Here is a 23,037-nt window from a genome sequence, read left to right as displayed (position 1 = left end):
GCCTTCTGATCTTGATTTGAACTGATTCTAAGTTTTAACTATTCATAAAATAGCTTTAAACATCTATCAAAGCATTCCATCCCCCTCCCCGATATAGATTTTCCCCTCTTTTGAGAGTAGAACAGCTAAACTTACTTACTTCTGGCTCTTAAATGCTGTGATATTCATATTTGTGTATCTTAATACTTATAGCAGAACAAATGTAAACGCTGTGTGTGTGTTGGGAAAGAGGACGTAAAGCAATTTTTTCTGTTTTTAGCAGGTAGGCAGGCTTGTGTTTGTCTGCCCGTGGTCTTCTGGCTTAGTATGGATTTGACGTCATCACAACGTAATCACCTGCATGATGAACAGAGAAGAAAATTAGAAAGACAAGCAGGTAAAGTGTTTGTTATTTCACCATCTTGAATTTTGTTAAGTAGAAGGAACAAGGCACCTTGCTGACAGCTCTCTTACTTACTTCTCCCGAAGAATTGTGTTTATGGCACTTGTAGAGAAAATGCAATAGATAGCGCTGTTGTAATATTCTAGCTATGTAGTAAATATCTGCTATGCCAGCATTCTTTGGTATAGTGATTTCCTACCCATGTCTGGCAACTTGCCCCAGCTATTTGCCTGTGACCAGTTCCAGGGAATGAAGCTGTGGCTATGATTGAGCTATTCAGAATAGGTTTGTTTGTGGAGTGACAGGCAGGATCAGTCATTACAAGCCCAGTTACTGTGTAGATGGCCTCACAGATGATCTTAACAGGAACTGTTAGCAGCTTTATGTATTTATGTCTTTATTCCTAAGTAGATCTTAAGCTGCTCATTTTCAAGATCCTGAAACGTCAGGAATAGAAGAGATATGATTGAACTAAGGTGCACTTTAAAGCAAAATTGCCCCCAAAACATCAGTGTTGCCGGAACAACATCTTCACATACACGTGGCTTTTAAATTTCTTGTATTAAGTCTGAGAAGGCTGGTGAGGGCAGAGAAATGTCAGGGGAATCCCTCTCTTCCAGAAGCTTTCTGTTGCTGTCTGTAGGGCTTTTTGTTTCCCTTTTTCTAAGTCTTCATACACCTTATAACTGAAGGGCTAAGAAAATTAAGCACTCAAAATCATGATCTTCTCTGGAAAGCTGATGTCACACAAGAAAGTGGCTGATAGAGTTTGGTAGAGACTGCAGTTACAAAACCCCTGTTTCGCATGCCTTAATCTGGAGAATTTCTTTAATACATTTCCTTTTCCTATTGCGTAATCCTGACTTGAACGAAAAGCTCAAGTTCATCCTACATGTGTTGAGGCATGATCAGGGTAAGAAATATTTAGAAGTATTAATATTAAAGACCAGGCCATTAAAGACTGCAATATTGATGACTCTTATTACATTGCACACAAGAAGGCTGAGTTCCAGTTGCACAGGTATTGCTGTGCTTCTGCAGGTTTGGCTTTCTAATACTGATCATTTCTTCATGCAGGATTTAGGGCAAGGAGCAGCAGGTCTGCATGTAATTACTTAAGCTTTTGAATTTTTAAAATGATTGAGTTCCGGGACATCAGATTGATTTATGCAAAATTAGTTGGTAGCACAGAATCTTTAAATCAAATGCAGAAATGTATTCCTTTTAGCCAACAAACTGCTGATAGCAATAGCAGGATGCCCACTTCTAGCAACTCTTGTTAAAGAGGATGAGGAGACACCAGCGGAAAACAGCACATCTTTATAGTCATGGTTTTATCCAACAGTAGGCTTCAGCATATCCAGTTCCCTTCCAGATTCTGGAGGAAAGTGCATTGAACCTGCTGCATGGAGAATTGATGCTTCAGTCCCCTCAGCCCGTACTTTTTTTGTCTCCATCTTTTTCCTCTGCCACATTCTCCATTCCCTTTTCATTCACTTTGCCCATCCAGTCTCAAACTGTTTCATAGGAACAGTTCAGTGTCTGAGCTTTTCGTATTTGCTGTTCCACCACCCCATTCTCATTTTATTCACTGCCATTCTCTCACAAGGTTCTGTTATCTCAACTGGCTTGTCACAGTTTCTCTAGATTAGAACTCCTTGTCATAGCTCATGGTTACCATTACTACCAGGTTCCAATTTACAGGTAGATCCTCATCTGGTCTGATCTTTCCTGGTCCTTTCATCAAATCAGTTCTCCAGCACACCCGCATCATTAATGTCTCTTTTCCTTCCTCTCATGACTTCTTTTTCTCACTAGCTTTTACTCTCTTTTGCCAAACTTTTCTGAGATCAGACTGTAGCACTGCTGCCTTTGTTTTTCAGGACCTGAAATTACTTTGCAAGATTTATATTATTTACGTTCATCCCAAAGTAATTTTATCTCTGAGACAAAAGGAGAAGAGCAAGTTTGCAACTTGTCCTTGACGCTTCACCATCTCACTTTTCTTGGCTGGGGCCCAGTTTTTAATCCATAAATATCTGAGAAAATGCTGACCTGGTAACCTTCACATATCTTCCAGAGCTTTATAACAGTCATGCTCCTTCTCTTCCCCTGCTCAACAGATGCTCTTGTTGATGGTGATTCCTGTCATCATTTCAAGTCTGGGTGACATCCAGAAAGATGCCTTAAATGGGACATGGTTGGAATTGAGGCAAGTGAGAAGCAGCCTAACCCTGTAACTTAGAAGTTAAGAAGTTAAGCTGGGATGAGGGAGTGACTTAGTATCTTGTTTCCATTTCCTGGGTTACTTCTAAGGACACTTCTTACTTTCATCTTCTCCTTTCGCTGCAGACACTTTTCCCCTGACTTCAAAGACTTTTCTGTAAGATAGAAAAAACATTCTGGTACCAGGCCATGGAGCCAACCCTGACTATTCACAACTGAGTGTCCAGTTTCTAGCTTTGCTTTTACTTGCTTGTTGTTCTTCTGGACACAAACCTCACAACCCTTATTTCCTTCTGGCCCATCTTTAATGGTGGTGGAAGGGAGGGGATCCACTTAATTCTGTAGAATTGACAGATATATGCAAGGACTGAATTTTACTTTTTCTAATGAAGGCCCAGAACTCAATTTCTCTGCTCTCTGAGTGCTTAAAATGCTAAAAGATTATTTGTAGTGGACTTCACAATTAGCAGTGCTGGTTAAAAAGTCAACCTACTTATACTACGTACAAGTGACTCATTTACTATCACCTGCTTTCCCTTCTCTCATTTTTGACCTGGGCAAGCTGAAAAGTTGTGTAGAGAAGAACCTTATGAAGGCAAGTGTAAAATCCTACACCTGAGGAGGAATATTTGCACGCATCAGGACAGATACTGATGGAGAGGAGCTCTGTAGAGAAGGGCCTGGGTGTTTAGGTGGGCTACACATTGGCCATGAGCAAGCAGTGTGCCCTTGCGGTCAAGAAGATCAGTGGTATCCTGGGGCTCATTACAAAGACTGTGGCCAGCAGGTCAAGGGAGCTTATCCTCCCACTCTGCTCTGCCCTGGTGAGGCCACATCTGGAGTACTGTGTCCAATTCTGGGCTTCTCAGTTCAAAAAAGACAGGGATATTCTGAACAAGGGGCAACAGGCACATACAGAAACGCTGTAAAGGACCAGATGGGGTGTGACAAACACAGAAAGTTTAAAATGAGCATGAGGAAATGCTTCTTTACTTTGAGGCATACAGAACACTAAAAAATGCTGCCCAGAGGGTCTGTGTAATCTCTGGAGATATTCAAGACTCACCTGGAAGCCTTCCTATGCAACCTACTGCAGGGAACCTGCTTTAGCAGTGAGGTTGGACTTGGTGATCCCCAGAGGTCCCTTCTAACCCCTTCAGTTCTGTGATTCTGTGATTTTTTTTCCCCCATTTAGTTTATGTTTCTATCTTAAAAAACAAAGCAAAAACCTAACCCCCAAACCAACAATAATAAGAAAAAAAAACAGAAACAAAAGAACCTCACTTCCATTAATTGTTATCTCAAAATATATATATATATTTTAATATAAAAGCAGCATGTTTAGAAGTCATGCCATTAGTTAAGATTATTCTTCAGCTTTGCTGCAGGATTGACCCAAAATGTCAGAACTCAAATTTTACTCCTCATAGATGACATAGCTACGTTTCAACAATTAATGAATTATTTCTCTGTGACTTCACAAAAAGCTCAAATCATGGATTGATATTGTTGGGTAACTTTCAGGTCCTTTCTCCAATGAAATGTTTTAGAAACCCAAAAATATTGATGGAGAAAATTGGCAGACATTTTGTTGGGGGCTCTTCTGTTGCACTGGTCACGGTACATGGGTTCTTCTGGCACGCTGTTAGAAGGAAATAGGAACTTCCAATAACACAAAGCCTTTTTGACCAGGCAAGATAAGAGATGTGGAAGATGATGTTAGACAGTAGTGTCTTAGTTACTCATCCAGATTACTCCTATCTATCAGAAAATTTTCAGTCACCCTTCTACAATGTATGGTAGAGCACATAACATACAACATAGCCTACTTTTGCAGTCAAAGGGAAATCATTTAGTTATTATCAGCAATTATGTAGATGCGGAGCATAGGCCTGCAGATATTTTCAATGACAGACAAGCATGGTTATGTAATAACTAATGGGAACATTTGAATTCATTATGTGTTCATGAGATAGTCTGATCACAGTACTTCTATTTTCAGCTTTCTAATGGTTTTAGATGACCTGTGACTAGTATGAGGCTGTGATATCAGTGACATGAGTTTCATGTTGAGAATGCACCTCTAAAACCTGGATAAATCCACTACTAGAGAGCATAGCCCTCTCCTGTTCTCATCTCCTTGCACTCTGTACTTAGGGCATTTCGTTTCTTGGCTGAGATTAGGCTGCTTGTGGGTAGCAGTTTTGTATTTCTACATTTCCAAGTATGAAGTTTCAAGCATTATATTACACTGATGCAATATCTCGGATTAATCTATATAATATACCTTATCCTTGCCATCACTTCAGCAGGTTGAGCCTGGAGTGAATGATCATCACCACCTCCATAGGCAGGCATGAAGAGAGGAAAAATTAACTAGGTAGTTTAGATAAGAGAATTTTCTAGGCTAGTACTTTGATGTATGTTTTTAAAAAGGTGCAGGTTACATCTGACTTCTGGAAGGTCAAAGGAATGGTTAAATTTACTCCCTGATCCTTTCCTTTCAGGGTCCTTAGGCTGCAATGGATTGGAATGAAATAGAAATAGATGGATAGAAATGAAATACTGAAGTGATGTCACCTGGAATTTGGGGACTGTTCTCTGATTCAAGATTGAGTATGTTTCCATGGAGCTATCTGTAATGTTTACAAGACCAGGACTCTGACTGCAAGACATCAGTAGCTCAGTTAAAATTATGAGGCTTTACAGTCCCTTAGAAGTACAAGCTAATGTAGATCTGGGGTTCTCTGGGCCCTTAGAGATACCTGGATGAACTAACAGGGCTACATTTTGAGGTTTCCCATCAGTGTAGTGATGTAACTTTTATCTAGTAAACTCTTACAGTTACAGAACAAGTTGCAAATCTGCTTTCTTTCTTGAGTTTCTTCTTGGTGTTGGTACGCATGAGTATAGATAGATAGCTATTACATCTATAATATCTATCTTGTGTGTCATTGTAAAAATATTTCTAAGAACAGATCAAAATGGTAAGTCTTCTGCGATTCTTTACTGTGAGGGTTACAGAGCACTGGAACAAGCTGCCCAAAGAGGTTGTGGAGTCCCCTTTTATGGAGATATTCAGAACTTACCTGGAGACTTCCCTTTGTATCCTACTGTAGGGAACCTGCTTTAGAAAGGGGTTTGAACTAGATGATCTCAAGAGGTCTCTGCCACCCCCTGTATATATCTTATAACTAAACTCTTCAGGTGAGAGTATATTGCTTCTGAAGAAAAGAGAATGTGTTTACTGTAGGGCTGAACTTTGTCAGGTCAAGTTCATGCTGAAGGCTTGGATTTCATTCTTTTTGCCAATTGGAGAAAATCCATGAATGCAGGAGAGACACAGAAGATCGTTGGGTCTTATTTCTTTTGCATGCTCCCTTATCACCCTGTTCTGTGACACCATTTGACCTTAGGAAATTAAGTACAGTTAGCCCAGCACTTGAAAGAGACTAGTCTATGTTTCCCCTCTCTCCCTCCCTCCCTCCCCCAATAAATCACTAGGTGAAACTGTAGTTTAATTCTGTCTTAATCATATAATTGTAGAATTGCTCAGATTGAAAAAGACCTTGAAGATCAAGTCCAGCTGCAAATGCAGATAACAGAGTGCTTGAAGGATGTTTTGTTACTCAATGTTTGAGCTGTTTGTGTGTGAGTCAGAAAATGGAGATATCGACTACGAGTATATTCTTCATAGATTCCATGTGCAGGGGTTGTTTTCTTCCTTTATCTTAGTCACATTCTAATTCAGTTATCTGGATAATGTTATCAATATATTTTAATTATATACAATATATTAATTATATATTTTATCATTATATATTTAATTATATATATACATATATATATAAATTACATATTTAATTATATTAAATCTTTGCTTTTGCCACTTTTCCTGCATTTTAAGTGCTGTTTTAACAGTGCTTGTCCTTTATCAGCTCAGTAAAAAATGCACTGATGTAGGAAGTATCACTAGGCGTATGTTCAGAGATTTAACATATGCTAATTATTGAGGGACAGTACCCAAGTGAATTTTAAGGTTACTGTTTCCTGGTGGAGCTGTGTACTACCCAAGTACAATTTTTATGTAACTCCTGAACAAACATTTATGTGGAATGTTTCAAAACATACTGTTCAACTTCTTACTAGCAAAAAAACTCCATGCAGGTAATGTTAGCCTAAGACCCATTCCTGTAATTTACTTTATTGTTAAAGATGCTGTAATTTGCAGCTTGTTTCATTCTAACCTAATCTACATATTATCTTGCTCTGCCTTCTCCTCCTCACTTCTCTAGTTCTGCCTCAGAAGCACTCAGGTCCTTTTATTTCTTAAGGTTTTGTTCTTGTGTAAAACATTTTGTTTGATGTTTAAATGCATCAGCAAAAACCTCTAGTTCTCTACATGGGATTCTGCAGCTTGTCATACATTTCTGCAATCAGCTTGCCACTAACTTCAGAACACCAGTCTTCCACATGATTTATTATCTATCTTATCTCTCTCTGAAAAACCAAGTTGTTTTCGTTGTTGTTGTTTGTTTTTTTAAATAGTAATTGTAATTGCTTTTCCTGTGAGTGATGTTTTCACTGTTTTTATAATCATGTCTTTGGTATACTGCAAAGTTGTGGCAGCATACAGGACTGAAATCAAAGGAATTTAAAGAGTCTGCTCCAACAACATTAGGTTTTTGTGATAAATGAAACTTTATCTGGTACCAGAGAAACACAGAATGTCCTGATATGGAAGAGACCTGCAAGGATCACTGAATCCAACTCGAGTCTCCACACAGAACCTCACCAAAGTTCAAACCCTTTGTCTAAGAGCATTGTCCAAATGCAGGTTGGTGCTCTGACCACTGCCCTGGGGAACCTGTTCCAGTGCCCAGCAGCCCTCTGGAGAAGAATTTTTATTTCATAGGACTCACCAAGTCGTTATACTGTTAGACAGAAAATCTTATGAAAGTTACATAAATTCAGATTCTATTTTGGGAAGGATTTATGACATCTATAGACAAGAATTTCTTTGTGATCAAGAGCAATTGAGCAATTCAAGGGCAGAGGAGCGCTGTTTTATTAACAAAAATTATCTCAGTCTCTATGTGCTAAGTGAATAGGGTCAAACTATCCCTTCTTGATGTAAATATATTCTAGCACCTGAAATTCCAGTACTTTCTGTGTTTGCATGCAAATGCAAAAAAATGAATAAACTGTACATACATCTCTATGTATACAATGTCTATGTATATAGATATACTTCCATGTATCCCCAAAACATGAAGGAGGAGAAAGTGCTAGCTCGCTTCATCAAACTCAGGTAAACAAAGAAGGGAGTAACCAGTTCTAGCAGACCTTTATATTCTGATAGTTTGTTATGGGTGCTTGAGTAATACTGCTGGAAATATCTAATATGAAACTCCATTCTTGCAAGAATTAGGTCAGTGAAGCCTCCTCTTCCCTTGCCTGATCTTGAACTACTGATGAGTCTTGCTATCTTTAAATATCATTAAAATTCCTTCATTGAGTTATAACTCAACATTGCAACTTGAATAAGAATAAAGACTAACACAGAGTTGAACACTTATAGGAGAATAACTTCCTATCAGATTTTTTACATCTGTTATCAAGAAACTAGACTTTGATCAAAGCATAACTAGCAGAACTTCATCACTGTTTGCAGTGATGAACTTTATTTCACTTGCATTCTGCTTACACAGATAACAATATTCTTCTTGCATTACAGATTTTCAACTTGTTATTTTTCTGTTCTGACTGCTCTGAAGACCGTTGCAGAAAAGAATGATTTTTGCTTTATTTTTGTGTTTGTGTGTATCTCAGTCACAATGATCAATATAAAGCAGAAAATAGAAGAGTGCTTTTTGGATTGTAAGGGGAGATTTATCCTGGCCTGTATAAGAAATAGTGTGGCCAGCAGGAGCAGAGAGGTAATCATCCCTCTGTACTCAGCTCTGGTGAGGCAGCATCTCAAGTACTGTGTTTAGTTTTGGGCTCCTCACTACAAGAAAGGCATCGAGGCCCTGGAACGTGTCCAGAGAAGGGCAACAAAGCTGGTGAGGGGTCTGGAGCACAAGTCTTATGAGGAGCAGCTGAGGGAGCTGTGATTGTTCAGTCTGGAGAAGAGGAGGCTCAGGGGAGAGACTGCATTACACTCTACAACTTCCTGAAGGGAGGTTGTGATGAGGAGGGGTTTGGCTTCTTCTCCCAGGCAACAAACAGGACCCGAGGAAATGGCCTCTAGGTGTACCAGAAGATGTCTAGATTAGACATAAGGAAAAACTTTTTCTCTCAGAGAGTGGTCAGGCACTGGAACGGCTGCCCAGGGAGGTGGTGGAGTCGCCGTTCCTGGCAGTGTTCAAGAGGCGTCTGGATGAGGAGCTACAAGATATGGTTTAGTGGCTTGTGGTAGCAACGGTAATGGGAGGATGGTTATACTAAATGATCTTGTAGGTCCTTTCCATTCTATGACTATATGATTTATGTGGAAGTAAGCATGTCTGGCTAAAGATTTGTAGTGTTTATTTTGCCATTAGTTTCTTGGTCCTGATTAGATTTCTCACTAAGGTGAGTTTTGAAGCCTGCCTTCCATATACATATAGTAAAACAAGTATATGGTGAAACAAACAAACAAAGAGAAGATTGTAAGTGTTATGTCAGCTTCTACAGGTATCCCACCCATGGGATTACCAAAGGAATAAGAGGGCCAGTGATTTAAGTGGTATTATTAACTAGTAGATTTGGATCTCTTCTTTCGGGAGTATGAGCAGTTTACCCTAGGCAGGGAGCAGTGGCCTACAAACTTTATTAGTGTAGGTACAACACAAGCCTTGAGTAGAAAGATTACTGACAATATAAAAAATAAGTGGGAAATGTTTACTGAACACTAGAGGGGAAGCTGTAATACTTCTGAAGTTTTATAGACCTTTTGGCTGAAGCTTTATAAGTTAAGACTTTATAAGTTAGGGCTTTTCATCAAACTTGGATCCAATGCAGATATCAGAAGTAGAAGAAAAGAAAAATGGCTATAATTGAGAAGTAATAGAAGGAATAGCTTTTTATTTCGGCAGCTAGTGCTGATCATGGAATGAGATCAGACTGCTGTAAGTGGTCCGAGAAGATTAAAAGCAGTCTAGATCTATTATACTTAGACACAGGATGATAAATTAAATACACTTTACAATATCTGTAATAAGAAAACCTCATATTATTTTTTCATAAGAAAAAATTACTTTGGCCCCAAAGCAGCATTTCTATCACTCTTAACTCCAGTGTGTTTAGTTTCCTGCTTATGAGCTCAATGACATATGTGCCTTCTCTCAACTTTACAACTCCTGCAAACCTCTAATGTTATGTGCTGACTGTACACTACCACTTAGCATCTGACCTTTTAAAATATCATAATTTTAAAGTTCAGATTATTCTATGTATGCTACCTTTTAAAAATTATACTGTTTAACTTTCTTTCCAGTGGTATATACATAATTTTATTTTTAATTTAGCTGTGTTGTAGAATCATAGAATGGCTTGGGTTGAAAAAGGACCACAAGGATCATGAAGCTGCAACCTCCCCGCCGAAGGCAGGGCTGCCAACCTCTATATCTAAGTCTAGACCAGGCTGCCCAGGGCCTCATCCAACATGGTCTTGAACACCTCCAGCGAATGGGACCATCCACAGCCTCTCTGGGCAGCCTGTTCCAGTACCTCACCACTCTCACAGTAAAGAACTTCCCTCTGATATCCAACCTAAATCTGCCCTCCTTCAACTTAAACATTTCTCTTGTCCTGCTATTACCTACTCTTTCAAAGAGTTGACTCCTCTACTGTTTGTAGACTCCCTTTAGGTACTGAAAGGCTGCAATGAGACCACCCTGCAGCCTTTTCTTCTACAGGCTGAACAAGCCCAGCTCTCTCAGCCTGTCTTCATAGGGGAGGTGCTCCAGCCCTCTGATCATCTTTGTGACACTCCTCTGGATGCTCTCCAGCAGCTCTCTGTCTTTCTTGTAATGGGGGTTCCATACTTGGATGCAGTACTTCTGATGGAGCCCAGGATAACATTTGCTTTCCGAGCTGCAAGAGCACACTGCTGGCTCATGACTAGTAATTTTTTTTTTCAACCAAATCATGGTATACCATCCTTTTTATTATTACTGTTATTATTATTGTTGTTGTTTAAATTTCCAGAAAAGGAGAGTGAGTTGTCTCTCTTGATAGGTTATGGCAAGAAAAATATCAGTGTGTATGGAAGAGCAGTGAGTCGAGGGGGAAGAAAATGTAGACTCTCCTATAGTGCCAAGAGCTGCTGTTTTCTTTATATAGATTTACTGAAGGATGGTAGACCAGCGTATTCATTTCTAATGACCACTGTCTGCAGTTTCTATCCTGTGTGTGTCAATCAGTTGTGTGTCATTCTGTGTCATCTCCATGTTTCTGTCTGTGATTTGGATGTCAGCTGCAGGCCTGATAGAGGAATTCTGCTTTGGAAAAGATGGTAACCCAGTTACCACAACTTTAACATGCTTTCCAGGAGGTATAGCTTGTAAACATGTTTTGCTTTAGCTAATTTGCCAAGAGATCATGTCTGGCTGTGAAAGCAAATTTACCATGCAAATTCAGAATGATTCCTGATTTTGCAAAGGAAATGCTCCAGAAAGTTATCTGCAACACTGCGGTGCAGCTTTGTGTGATGTTTGCAAAAATGACACTGGCTTGGTATTCAGCAAAAAAATGAATGAATCCTCTCTTGTAGAAGGGTTGGCCTGGATTATGTTAGCTATCATAAATGTCCTTCACATAGCAGCAAGGATGACATTCAGGATATCAAGCCAGCTGGAAAGAATCCCTTTTACAAGGCTCTGTTGGGGTGGGTGGATAAGCTTTCTTGACAACAGTAGTGCTTTCTCTCCTGTCTGTCATAATTTGTGTTGCTAGGATTTGTTTCACAAGTTTTGTGACAGACTTATATATGATATTGTGATTCGTTTTATTTACTCTAACATGGGGAAGGTGAACAGTAAAAGGACATGGAAAATAACAAAAAATCCAGGTACAAAAGACCATGAGAATAAATACGAAAGCAGCTATTCTTGAAGTGAAAAAGCACATTCTGTTGGTTTGATGAAGCGAAAAGTAACATATGGTAACATTGCACTTTTCCTGAACTTCATTTCTTCAGCAAAGGAGGAAAAAATTACTTTATATAGTCATAAACTGAAAACTTCCATTAGAATTCAGGAGACTTCCCTTATATCATGCTAACCATTAATGGTAAAATGCATTTTAGTTCACAAACATAATTCCAACTCCTGCTTCAAATCAGCATTTCAATATAAATTGGTGATTTAATTGTCAGCCCTCTCAGCTCATGTGACCTTTTATATTTTCACTTCCAGGGGAAAAAGAAGACGAACAAATAGTTACTGAAATAATGAGAAGACGTTTTTTTCCTGATGTTTTAACTTACAAGGCCTGGGAAGGCTTTCACTTTGCTGGCCATGAGATAAAGATTACAGAAGCCACTGATTGTTATGGGGCAGTCGTCTGGCCATCGGTACAATATTTGCATAAAATTGTTACTTTCAGTTTTGGAGTCTTTTAACACATTTAGTTTGCTTTTTAGTGATATTTTTTATTGTGTGTTGTAAAATTAAGGATAAGATTCTATGCTTTCTCCATTCTACAGTTCCCAAACCTGAATTTAGCCTGGTTTTCTCATGGCTTCCTGGTTCTCAAAGCTGAAAGCAGGTCACTCCAAAGATATTGCCTTTTATTTTTTTCCATGCAATCCACAATAGATATGAAGAGCTCAATGACACGGTTTGATAAAGCTCTCAGCTAAAAACACTTTTTTCAGTGTAGTCACCGCTGTTAGCTATGCATTTTTGTGAGTGATGAACAAGAGCCTGCATGGTGAGCTCATAAAAATCTGCAGCAGCAGAGGTGACCCATTGTTTCACAATTGCCATGGCAATGTTGTTGTTAGGAAAATGTTGCCCATGCAGTCCATCTTTCATCAGCACAAATGGAAGTCAGAAGGCGATAAATCCAGTACTATATGATGGGTATGGTAGGACAGACCATCCAAGATTGGCAGCGTACTCCACGGTATTCAAACTGGTATGGGACCTGACCTTATCATTTTGCAAGAGAAATGCTGTCTTCTTCTCTGATGTGAGTCTGGAAGTTTGAACCTTCAGCTTAGTTAGTGTAGCAGTCAGATCTGATGGTTTCTCTGGGTTCCAGGAAATCCAAAAAGATCACCACTTATGCCAAAAGACTGCATATCACTTTATCTGCTGAGGGCTACATCCTGAACCTTTGGGTTTGATGGAGAATTCAAATCTCACCACTCTGTGGACTGCTGTTTAACTTTGGCTCGTAGTGATGACACCACATCATGTCACTGCTAATGATGTGATCCAGAAAAGTGTCACCTTCAGCCTCATGTTATTTCAGTAGGTCTTGACAAAGTTGCATATGGTGCTCTTTCTGTTCATCTGTGAGCATTCGTGGAAACCACCTGGCATAAACTTTGTGATATTCCAACACTGCTGATGTTTCCAACATATTGAAACTGGTATCCAGTTCCATACACAGTTCTGTGGTAATAATCTTCCGATTAGAGTGGATGTGCTTGAGACACTCTGTTTTGCGGTGTGGCAGCCGTACATGGCTGTCTGGAATTTGGCTTGTCTTTCATGTTGTTGTTGCCACTGTTGCAACACACTACTACCTACCACCTCACTGTGCTCACATTCACTGGTCGGTCTCCATAAAAGTTCAGGAAGCATCAATGAATGTCAACAGGAGCAACTCATCATTGCTTCATTTGCACTTTCATGTCAGAGGACATTTTGTTAGACTGCCCCTCTGCTGCCATCCGTCACACAGCAACAAAATGTAACGGAGTATTGGCAAAAGGTTCAACCTCTACTGCTATACCACCAAAATCCACTTCTGATGTCCTGGGCTAACATAATAAAACAGAAGGCATTACTTTTGGAGCAGCCCTCGTATTTCTTGTTTGTGCCCCATTACACAGCATGTATGATGTGGTGTCTTCTCCTCTCCTGTCAAAACTTCTTGGTCCTACTGGCCAATTAGAAGCAAATTTTAAAGGAAATGTGGAGTCTTGTATGAGAATTACATTACTGTACGTTTTATAATTAAATGACCTTAGAGAAAGTAGATTCAGAAAGAGCTCATAAGGTGTTGACACTCACAGAAGCTACTTAAGCTACACATGAGAAAAATTTAGCTTGTAAATATGTAGTCATGGCAAAAGATTCACACAGAACTTCCAGTTTTTTAAAAAGCAAGAAACCTATGTGGAAGTAAATCCACGCTCTCAGGAACCATCATTCATGGCTTCTGACATCATAGGAACACAGAATGGTTTGGATCAGAAAGAACCTCAAAAATACTAACAAACTATCAATGTATACACCATACAAAGAACCTTCTTCAATGTTTTGAGCTGTTGGGCTGCTTTGAAATAATTAAGAGTGAAAAACCCCTGCTGCAGTTGGACAGGTTCCACAATGAACCACTGACAGTTTCACTGCTCGGAGAATATCTCTAAAACAGAAAGATCTCCAAGAGCTCCTATAGGATTGAGAGAATCAAAAGCCAAGAGGCTGCACTGTTGTCCCACTGGTACCAGATTCCTAAGATTGTGCTGTTTTTAAAGGAGTGTGACCATAATCCAGCTGAGGAGGGTTGGTGTGCCCTTCTGCTTTGGATGCCAAACACTTTTTCTTAGCGAAACTGGAAAAGTTGTTTGCGCTGTATCTCTTAACAGCCTCAGTGAATGTCTTCAAGCAAGGTCGGCTGGCTGTTAATTACTTTTGCAAATCAAGGGCTATACTGAAATGCATGTTTTTTTCTGTGAGGGCTCAGTCAATTTTTCTGTGGAAGGAAGAAAGCCCCCACTTTATATTCTCCCTTCTGTTCCAACCTGCAATATTTGAAATCTTCTGAAAAATGTCAGCCACATTTGTCAAGAATGCAGAAAATTTAAGAGAAGTTTCTGCATGGAAAGAAAGCTGACTTTCAAAGGTTCCCTAATTTAAGTCATGGAAGTTTTGATCCTGCCAGCTGGTTTCAACAGCAGAACATGGCAAGACACCAAAGGAAGAAATGATGGGGATGAATGAAGCTAAAAGGAAATCTTGGTAGGATTTGTTTTAGAAAGTCGGTCTAACATCACACACAGTCTTAAAGAACCTGGCTTTTATTAATACTGCACGTACAAACTTTCTAAGTTTTGTTGATTGAGATATCTGTATGTTCATACAAAAGACCTTGTACTTTTTGCTCTGATTTGAGAGGCTGAAAGCAAAAAACAGACTTTCTATCACTTGCTAAGTCAGCACTCCTCCTTCTCCATTCCTTCTATATTGTAATCTATTAAAGTAAAACCAAGAGTATAATTTTGCAGTGCCAAATTGAATCACTTCTAATTATCTTCCCAAATGGTAATCTGTACTGCAAGATAATATGGCAACCAATACATGTATTTGTCAATGTAGACTATATAATTTTCCTAAATGTGGGAAGTAATACAGAAGACAGGCTGGAAACTGTCTTTGTGAGAAGAGTAAAAATAGCCATCTGTATTTCTACAGTGATCTAAAGAACACTGGTCAGTGTGAGATAGGACAAAAAAGTTGGAGAAGCTTCTCAGTCAGTTTATGAATATATATATATATATGAAGAGTCAGTTGTAGAGGGCTATGTGATTTTGTATACTAAAATGGTTTTTACGCTTATCAAGGTATGGACATTAAAACTAAAAAGAAACTGAACTGAAAGTAAAGGGGTAAATTTATTGTCCATTTTTGAATCATTATGCTCATTAATTCTTGTTTTAAATAATTAACTATTGGAAAAGACTAACAAGAGTTGTGGATTTTCTCATACATGCACTCCATATATCAAGATGTCTTTGTGACAGACATGTTTTAACTCAACCAGAAGTAAGTGTAGGAATTGCTGACTGGAATTTTACAGCTCATGTTATGCAGCTTGACAGATTAGATAATTGCAGTCATTCCTTCTGGCTGTAACACTTTGCAAGCCCATATCGAAGCATGTGGCGGCGTTTGTTTTGTCAGCCTATAGAGCTCAAAGATAGTGAGTCATGATCCTTTCAGGACGGCGTTTGAATGGATATTGCTCATTTAAACAGACATGAAACTATAAAACATTTTTTTTTGCATGCTTATAAATGACAATGTGTATTCAGTGGAGGTTTTTATTTGATTTATTTGTTCAGTATATTCATGGATTTCCCTCTCCTGCAGGCTCTCGTTCTGTGTTATTTTTTGGAAACCAATTCTAAACAGTACAATTTAGTTGACAAAAATGTGATTGAAATCGGAGCTGGAACTGGATTGGTCTCCATAGTAGCCAGTTTACTGGGTGAGTACATACCACTGCTCTTATACTCTTGGAACAGTCTCTCAGATGAATACTGAAAAGCCAAGGAAGTACCTTGGAAGTTCTAAAACACAGTTATTTGACATTTTCTAAGAGAAAGAAGAAGTGAATTCCAGCAGGGTTTCTTGGAAACTTGTGTTGTTTTATTTTTCCCCTCTAAAGGTGTAAACGCAAAGGTGTAGATGTAACAAAGAAGGCCCCTGTGGAAGTAGTTACCATTAGCAGTGTTAAACAGGGGACTAACAAATAAGAAATTAGTGTCTGACAGAACATCAGTGGCAATAGGGTAAAGTCAGATGCAGGCATGACCAACACATATCTTCCACTGATCAAATACCTTTTGGATGCCAGAGCACTTCCTTCATACTTGAGTTCAGCCTTTTCTTTCAGCAACTGATCCTTGACTTTTCTGCTACAGAAACTTGTTTTCTCTCATGGCAGCCTGCTCTTTCTAAAGAGTAATTCAAATCATTCACTCCTGTATTTTAACAGTGTTTTAGCTTTCTGCAGTCTGAGAAAGCTTCTTGATATGTTAAAATGAAAACCTGAGGCAATGCCTAAATCTAGTGTTGATTTTCTGCAGTTAGTAACTGTTACTCTTCAATTCCTAACCTCTCACTGTACTTCCATTCAAAATGACATCAAGATAAGGTATTTGATTTATCCCCACCCAAGCCCACCTGCCTTTAGATTGCAGTCTGTGCAGCAAAACTGCTGGGAACCCGATATTTATTTTAACTACAATGAGTAATAACTACTGGGAGCAATAACAGTGTTCTATTCCCCTAGAGAGAAAATTTGCTAAAATCGGTTCCTTTTCAGGTGGCTTTTGCAAGTGGGCTTTTACACAAGTCTTGAAGTATATTGAAAGATTGCTTTTGTTTTCTTTCTGTCACAGGTGCACTTGTGACAGCCACTGATTTGCCAGAACTGCTGGGAAACCTTCAGCACAATGTTCTCCAAAATACGAAACTGAAATGCAAACACCAGCCCTGTGTCAAGGAGTTGTCCTGGGGAATTGATCTGGAAAAAAACTTTCCCAGAGCTTCATGTCACTTTGACTACATTATGGCTGCTGATGTGGTTTACCACCATCCCTTCCTGGATGAGCTCCTACTAACTTTTGACCACTTGTGCAAGAATGACACTGTTATTATGTGGGCTATGAAGTTTAGGCTGGACAATGAGAACCGATTTGTGGACAGATTTCAGACACTCTTTGACTTGGAGGTGATTTCTAATTTCCCTAGTTTGAACATAACCCTCTACAAGGCAATGAGGAAAGGCAGGATGAAAGTCAGACCTTCCAAACTGTCTGTCTGAAAAATAAATACATGGGGGTGATTGTCTAAAATGCCTTGTAGTTATTTCTCTTTTTAATAATTCCTACATAAGTAGTTGCCTGCATCTGTACGAATGACATTTTTGAAGCAAGTTAGAACAAAATATTGGTTTTCCAGTGTAGCCCTACAGAATTCCTAAATTCAATTTGCTGAAAGTTTCATATGTAGAAGAAATGTATTTATGATGTTTTCTTGACTTTTATGTGCTAAATTGACAAAACTAATAACTTTCATGATTCTCAATATTATTTTTATGGGATGTGCAATGAATATTTCCATTGGCTTTCAAATGCAGTTTTAAACAGTGTCTTATGAGACCAACCAATCTTTTGAAGATTTAATACAGTTTTCTTACATTTTGTATTTAATAGGTGTGATGTTAAAGCTGTCTTCCCTCATTCCCACCATAATGTGCAAACCCTTCCTTCAAATGGCCTTTACATGATGTTAACTGAAAGGAAAAATGGGAGATATAGTATCATAATAAAGGGAGAAAGACTAATAGTTACTCCTTGATTTAATGATTATGCTGTCATAGAGTCATAGAATGGTTTGGGTTGGAAGGTACCCTTAAGATCATCTAGTTCTAAACCCCCTGCTATAGACAGGGACACCTCCCTCCAGACCAGGTTGCTCAAAGCCCCATCCAGCCTGGCCTTGAAGGCCTCTGGGGTGGAGGGAGCATCCGCACTCTCTCTGGGCAACCTGTTGCAGTGACTCACCACCCTCATAGTAACAAATTTGTTCCTAATATCTAGTTTAAATCTACCCTCTTCCAGTTTAAAGCTATTTCTTTCCCTTCCACTTTTTATTTAGATTCAGGGATTCTTCAACAGACAGCTGCACATTTGGAGCAACAGGGAGTTAAATATTTTGCTACTTGAACAAAGGCCTGGAATAAGAATAGTGCATTGCATCCACAGGTCCCCATTGCAAAGACCTTAAATTTTTGGATATCTGCCCTTTCAGAAATAGACTGGTATGCGCACCTCAGGGAACAATGGAAAAACAGCAGAGGCATCAGGATAAGTGTTTTGCAGTGACAGCTGGTGGTAGCTGGAGGTAGAAAATGAAACCTGCTTGTCACAGTGTGGCTGAGGCATGGACAGATTTGAGTTTTTGCAGGGGCAAACAGAGCATTTGAGCTTTAGTGTTCCCAATTTTAGTGATCAGATTAATGTACTTAAACACAGAATTTTTCCTTTGTTCCTATTCCCAGCATAAAATTCAGTTTTCTGAGGTAAAACTTTCCACTGTGAGACATGAAGTGGTGCAGGCAGGAGAGTCCAAGCTGCCAAGATTTTCCAATGGGATTTGGGGACCCCTAAGCTGAAAGGAAGTAGTGGGAGGATAGATGAGGATTTGGCAGGAGAGATCTGGATGTAGAAGGAGGATTGTGGAAAAAAGGTAGCTGTTGGGATAAGGTGAGATAAAGAAAGAGGTTGCAACAGTGACACTAACTTCAAAATGTTGGATACACCGACTAAAAGGGGACATCCTCTGTAATAGCAATTACTTGCAATCATCCAATCCTCTGCAATTGAAACTAAAATCCTTTCATCCCAAAGAGCAACTCTGTTTACAAATATTTCACAGATAAATGGATTGGCACTGGGTAACGAGCAAGATAGCTCTGCGTGTACCAAAATCCTCCAGTGAAAATATCCTGTGAAGTACAAAGCAATGCAGACTAAAGATGAAAAGAGAGAGTCCAGCAATGTAGTAAAGTGGGATTGCTTTTAATATCAACGAGCCTGTCTATTTTGTCTGAGGCTGTCCCCCACTGAGCTCCTGCTGAAGTCAACAGGAGCTGTGTTTGTAGAGCAGATTCAGAATTGGGCTTTTTAGGCCTAACAGCATGGTAATGTTTAGTGTAATCTAACACTGCTCCCCTTTCTCACAAGTCTGTCTAGCAACACTGTGTGAAGCTTCCTGGGAAAGCTTCAGAGCCTGGCTGCTCTATTGTACGAAGGCCTTTTGTCTTCTGTTATGATAGGCAGGTTATTAGCCATGACCGACGGGTGGTGGAGGTTATATGTGGCATTTGCCTGTGGAGTTTATTTCTGCTCTTTGAGAACAGGTCTCTCAGATGACTGTCAAATATTGCAGTTTCCTAAAGTCGGTTATAGTTTTAGTAATCACTTACCCTTTGGTCTAAAACTTCAAAGAAAACTCAAGTTGTTATGCAGTGCACCATGTTGCGAACGCACATGGCATTTGCATCTGTAGTTAAAACTGTGGGTGAAAGAATTCAAACTATATGAATGCTAGAGAGACTGTGCAGGCTCACAGGCTTTTACAATATATTATGGACTGTTATGGAAATCGTATTGGTTGAATATACAAATCATTTACTACATAGGTTCAGTCAATTCCTTGGTTTTCCATATTCTCATCTACCAGTAACTTACTGAACAACAATACCGACAATACGCATAAGCAGCTTGACAGCATTTTCTAGGTTTTCCACAGATGTTTTGCTAACTTCACAATTTTCATATGCTAGTATTTATAATTACCATTATGATTATGATTACTATCCGTGTATATATAAAAACATCAAGGAAATGTTAATTATATAACATTTCTGTCCAGGTCTTTTATAAGTCATACTTTTTGCTTCTAAACATTAAAGTAGCAAACAATTTCAGCATTGTATTGTTTCTATATGACTGTACTGAGTTTTTGTTTCTGTCTTGTGGAACAGTGATGTTGTGGTTCTGTGTGATTCAGTTGCATTTTCATTATTAAATTAACTGATTTGGGCTTCTGCTTCTTATAACAGCTGTAAGAAAAAGCTGTAGCTGTTGAGTGTTTAGAAAAATCATCCTAGTGACAGTATAGATTGTCTGAACAAATCTCGTTTTCATTTAGAAGCAGTAAGGGAGGCCCAGACTATGAAATACAACAGCCAGGAAATATTCAAATAACTATCCATGGAATAAAAAGCAGCTGATTAATGAACACCTTATATTAGTCATTGCACAATCACTTGTCGGGATTAGATGAGCAACAACGACTCTAGCTTCCACGGGTGTCTTTAATGGTGATTGATATTGAAGATCTATTGAGTGTGTTGCTAGATGTGACAATCACCTGAAAAAATACTGCAGTTTATGAGCAAAGAACAGAGGATCCTGCAAACAGGATGGGTCTAGAAACCCACTGAACCCTTCAAAATTTTGGAGAACTGGAAGGTATGGGATACTTTTCTGTTCATAGTTTTTGATACTACACTGGTAACTGTGAGGTGATCTGAAATAAATTCAGTGAGAAAGGAAGATAGTGGCTCTTGAGATGTCATTGCTCCACTGATGTACTTCAGAAATCGATATGTTCATGCTTATAATAGCTCTGTGACGTGAGGGAAATATGGTGACACAGTTGCAGAGCAAAGAGGGAACTGAGCTAAATGCCAAGTGATATAACCATAGTCACAGTATGGAGTACTGTTCTTTCACAGTAAAAACAATGTTTCCTGTGGTTTTTTTCTTGTTAGAATTTGCTCACATGGAGACAGAATTTAAACTAAATTCATTATTTCCTATAAGAAGACCCCATGGATCTCTGTACATAAACAAGAAAAACACAGTGAGTGTAAGCACTCAGATTTCATGTAGTTAGTCCAACTAACCATGTAATACATAGAATGCAGTGGCTACAGCGAAACTCTGGAATCAGAAGGAAGCCATCTCGTTGTCTGCAGACATATGTACCTGTAAATGTCTTCCAGGTGGGTTCATTGCAGTCTTTCCATGGACTGTAGTCTTCAGCTAATGCTTTTATCCCACTGTGTGCCTTCCTCACTCTTCTCAGAATCTTCAAACCCCATTCCAGGTTCAGTCTCACACAGAGTTAGAATATAACCCTTTGTCCTCTCTTCCTGTCCTTGAAGATCTATCAGCCAAAACGTTGCGTTTATGCTGTTTACCTGTGAGAAAAGGCTCTAAAATATACCAGCATTACTCTTTTTCTACCTCTGGGGAAGATTATTAGTTGGAAATTGAGAGACAAGTAAATCAAGGCATGCAATCCTAGAGACCTTTTATTGCTACCCCGACATAAGGTTTGGATGCTCTGAAATCCTGAGCTCTCATGTCCCAAGAGGTCTGCTATTACAAGACTTTTCTACAGAACATTACTCACTGACTATTACAGATGATTAATCTCTATTGTCAGATTATTGCGTTATCGGGTTATCCAGATTATATATTATCAGGTTGCTATTATTAGCTATAGGTCATCTGTCCTCTATGCTATTGATTCTACTCACATTCTTTTCAGGCTTGAAGACAGTTCATGAAATCAGAAAAGGCTGTTGCTCTTATGATGCTTGTGATTATTACACCCCTGCGTGAGGCAATGACTGCTTCTTTCTGAGGTGCTCAGCCTTGGCAGCAGAGTAAAAGGATCATTAGATATTGGCTGTGCTCCTGCTAGAAGTTCATCAGATTATAGTAGCATTAGACATGCATGGACACTCAGGGTAACAGAATGGATTTTTTTGACAGTGGATGAGAACATTTTTTATTAGGAACACATGGTTTCTTGTGATTTATTCTGCTGATCTATCAAAATAAAAATGTTAGCAATATTCTCCAACTGGGGGACAATTGTGAGCAATCACAGAAGGTGCTCTCAATGCCCTGAAAGTGAAATCCCAAAAGGCTCTGCAGTCATGCTGCTGTAAAAAGCAAGAAAATCACACGTCTCCCTTCCAGTTTATTAAACTTTGAACAGCTCTGCTTTGATTTACAATGTGAGAACACAGATAGAGGTAGATGGTAAATCCGATTTAGAAGATCACAGCAACTGTAATCTGACAGAGCACTTTCTTGCCTATTTCTGCCTGATACAGATGGCTTCAAAATATTTCAAAGTGCACACCATCAAGACTGTTTGCTCCCTTCCAGACTGGAGCGCTTCATCAAAGAAAGGAAACTTCTGGGAAGCATTTTAGTCTGAATTAAGATGAAAAGACTTCCAGGTTCACCCAAATCATTTGGAGTCTGGGTGATGATAGTGAATGCCTGAGGAGCCCAGTACCCTGTGCAGTAGCACAGATGCCTGAAAAAATTCAGACACACTGTATAGAGAATATTTAACTTTTGAAATCTGGTTTTCCTTGCGGCACAATAGCTAAATAAATAATTTCAAAGTACACCCATTGCAACTGAGATCTTCTATAGAAGCGGTGTTTTGTACTGCAAGATAGGTATGTCAAATGATTCCTAGATAATTCTAGTTAGGAAAATGAAGTAGGAAGGAATCTATTGAACAAGTTGTGCAAAAGACTGCAGAGATAAGAAGCCACATGGAAATTATTGCTAAGCCATGTAAAATAGCACAACGGTATTCACTACTTGTTTTCAGACTCCTGCCCAGTTTTCAGTAAACTCCCAGTAGGTAGTCTTTATAACAGCCATAAACAACTGGATAATGCAGGCAGGAGAAACTTCATATAATAAATACTCTTTGATACAGCTTGTGTATAGAAATCTGCCTTTTAATAAGTATGTAAGGATCCCCATTTACAATCTCAATCCCATTTGTATGGAAAAGGTATAGGTTATCCATGGTGTCACTATGATTTAGTCATGGAAAGCAAAAATATCTTCTGTGTATCTTTCATCATTG

At 39.0% G+C, this 23,037-nt stretch overlaps 1 protein-coding gene across 1 annotated transcript; it reads left to right on the top strand.

The window, feature by feature from the left end:
* The first annotated feature begins 270 nt into the window (after nucleotides 1-270).
* Nucleotides 271-17,380, top strand: LOC140265541 (protein-lysine methyltransferase METTL21E-like). The gene is made up of 4 exons (XM_072361577.1): nucleotides 271-376; nucleotides 12,010-12,167; nucleotides 15,922-16,039; nucleotides 16,956-17,380. The coding sequence occupies exons 1-4, from the start codon at nucleotides 307-309 to the stop codon at nucleotides 17,378-17,380; spliced, it is 771 nt and encodes a 256-aa protein (XP_072217678.1). The 5' UTR covers nucleotides 271-306.
* Nucleotides 17,381-23,037: the final 5,657 nt, after the last annotated feature.

This window comes from Excalfactoria chinensis, chromosome 1 (assembly GCF_039878825.1).
Source record: "Excalfactoria chinensis isolate bCotChi1 chromosome 1, bCotChi1.hap2, whole genome shotgun sequence".
Taxonomy (NCBI): domain Eukaryota; kingdom Metazoa; phylum Chordata; class Aves; order Galliformes; family Phasianidae; genus Excalfactoria; species Excalfactoria chinensis.
This window is presented reverse-complemented; position numbering and strand designations above follow the sequence as displayed.

What these genes read in the sequence shown, in the direction of transcription:
- LOC140265541 (XM_072361577.1), top strand. Translation starts at nt 307, where the DNA reads ATGGATTTGACGTCATCACAACGTAATCACCTGCATGATGAACAGAGA. An exon ending in AAAATTAGAAAGACAAGCAG is followed by an intron (nt 377 to 12,009) that starts GTAAAGTGTTTG and finishes TTTCACTTCCAG; the next exon opens with GGGAAAAAGAAGACGAACAA. An exon ending in CATAGTAGCCAGTTTACTGG is followed by an intron (nt 16,040 to 16,955) that starts GTGAGTACATAC and finishes TTTCTGTCACAG; the next exon opens with GTGCACTTGTGACAGCCACT.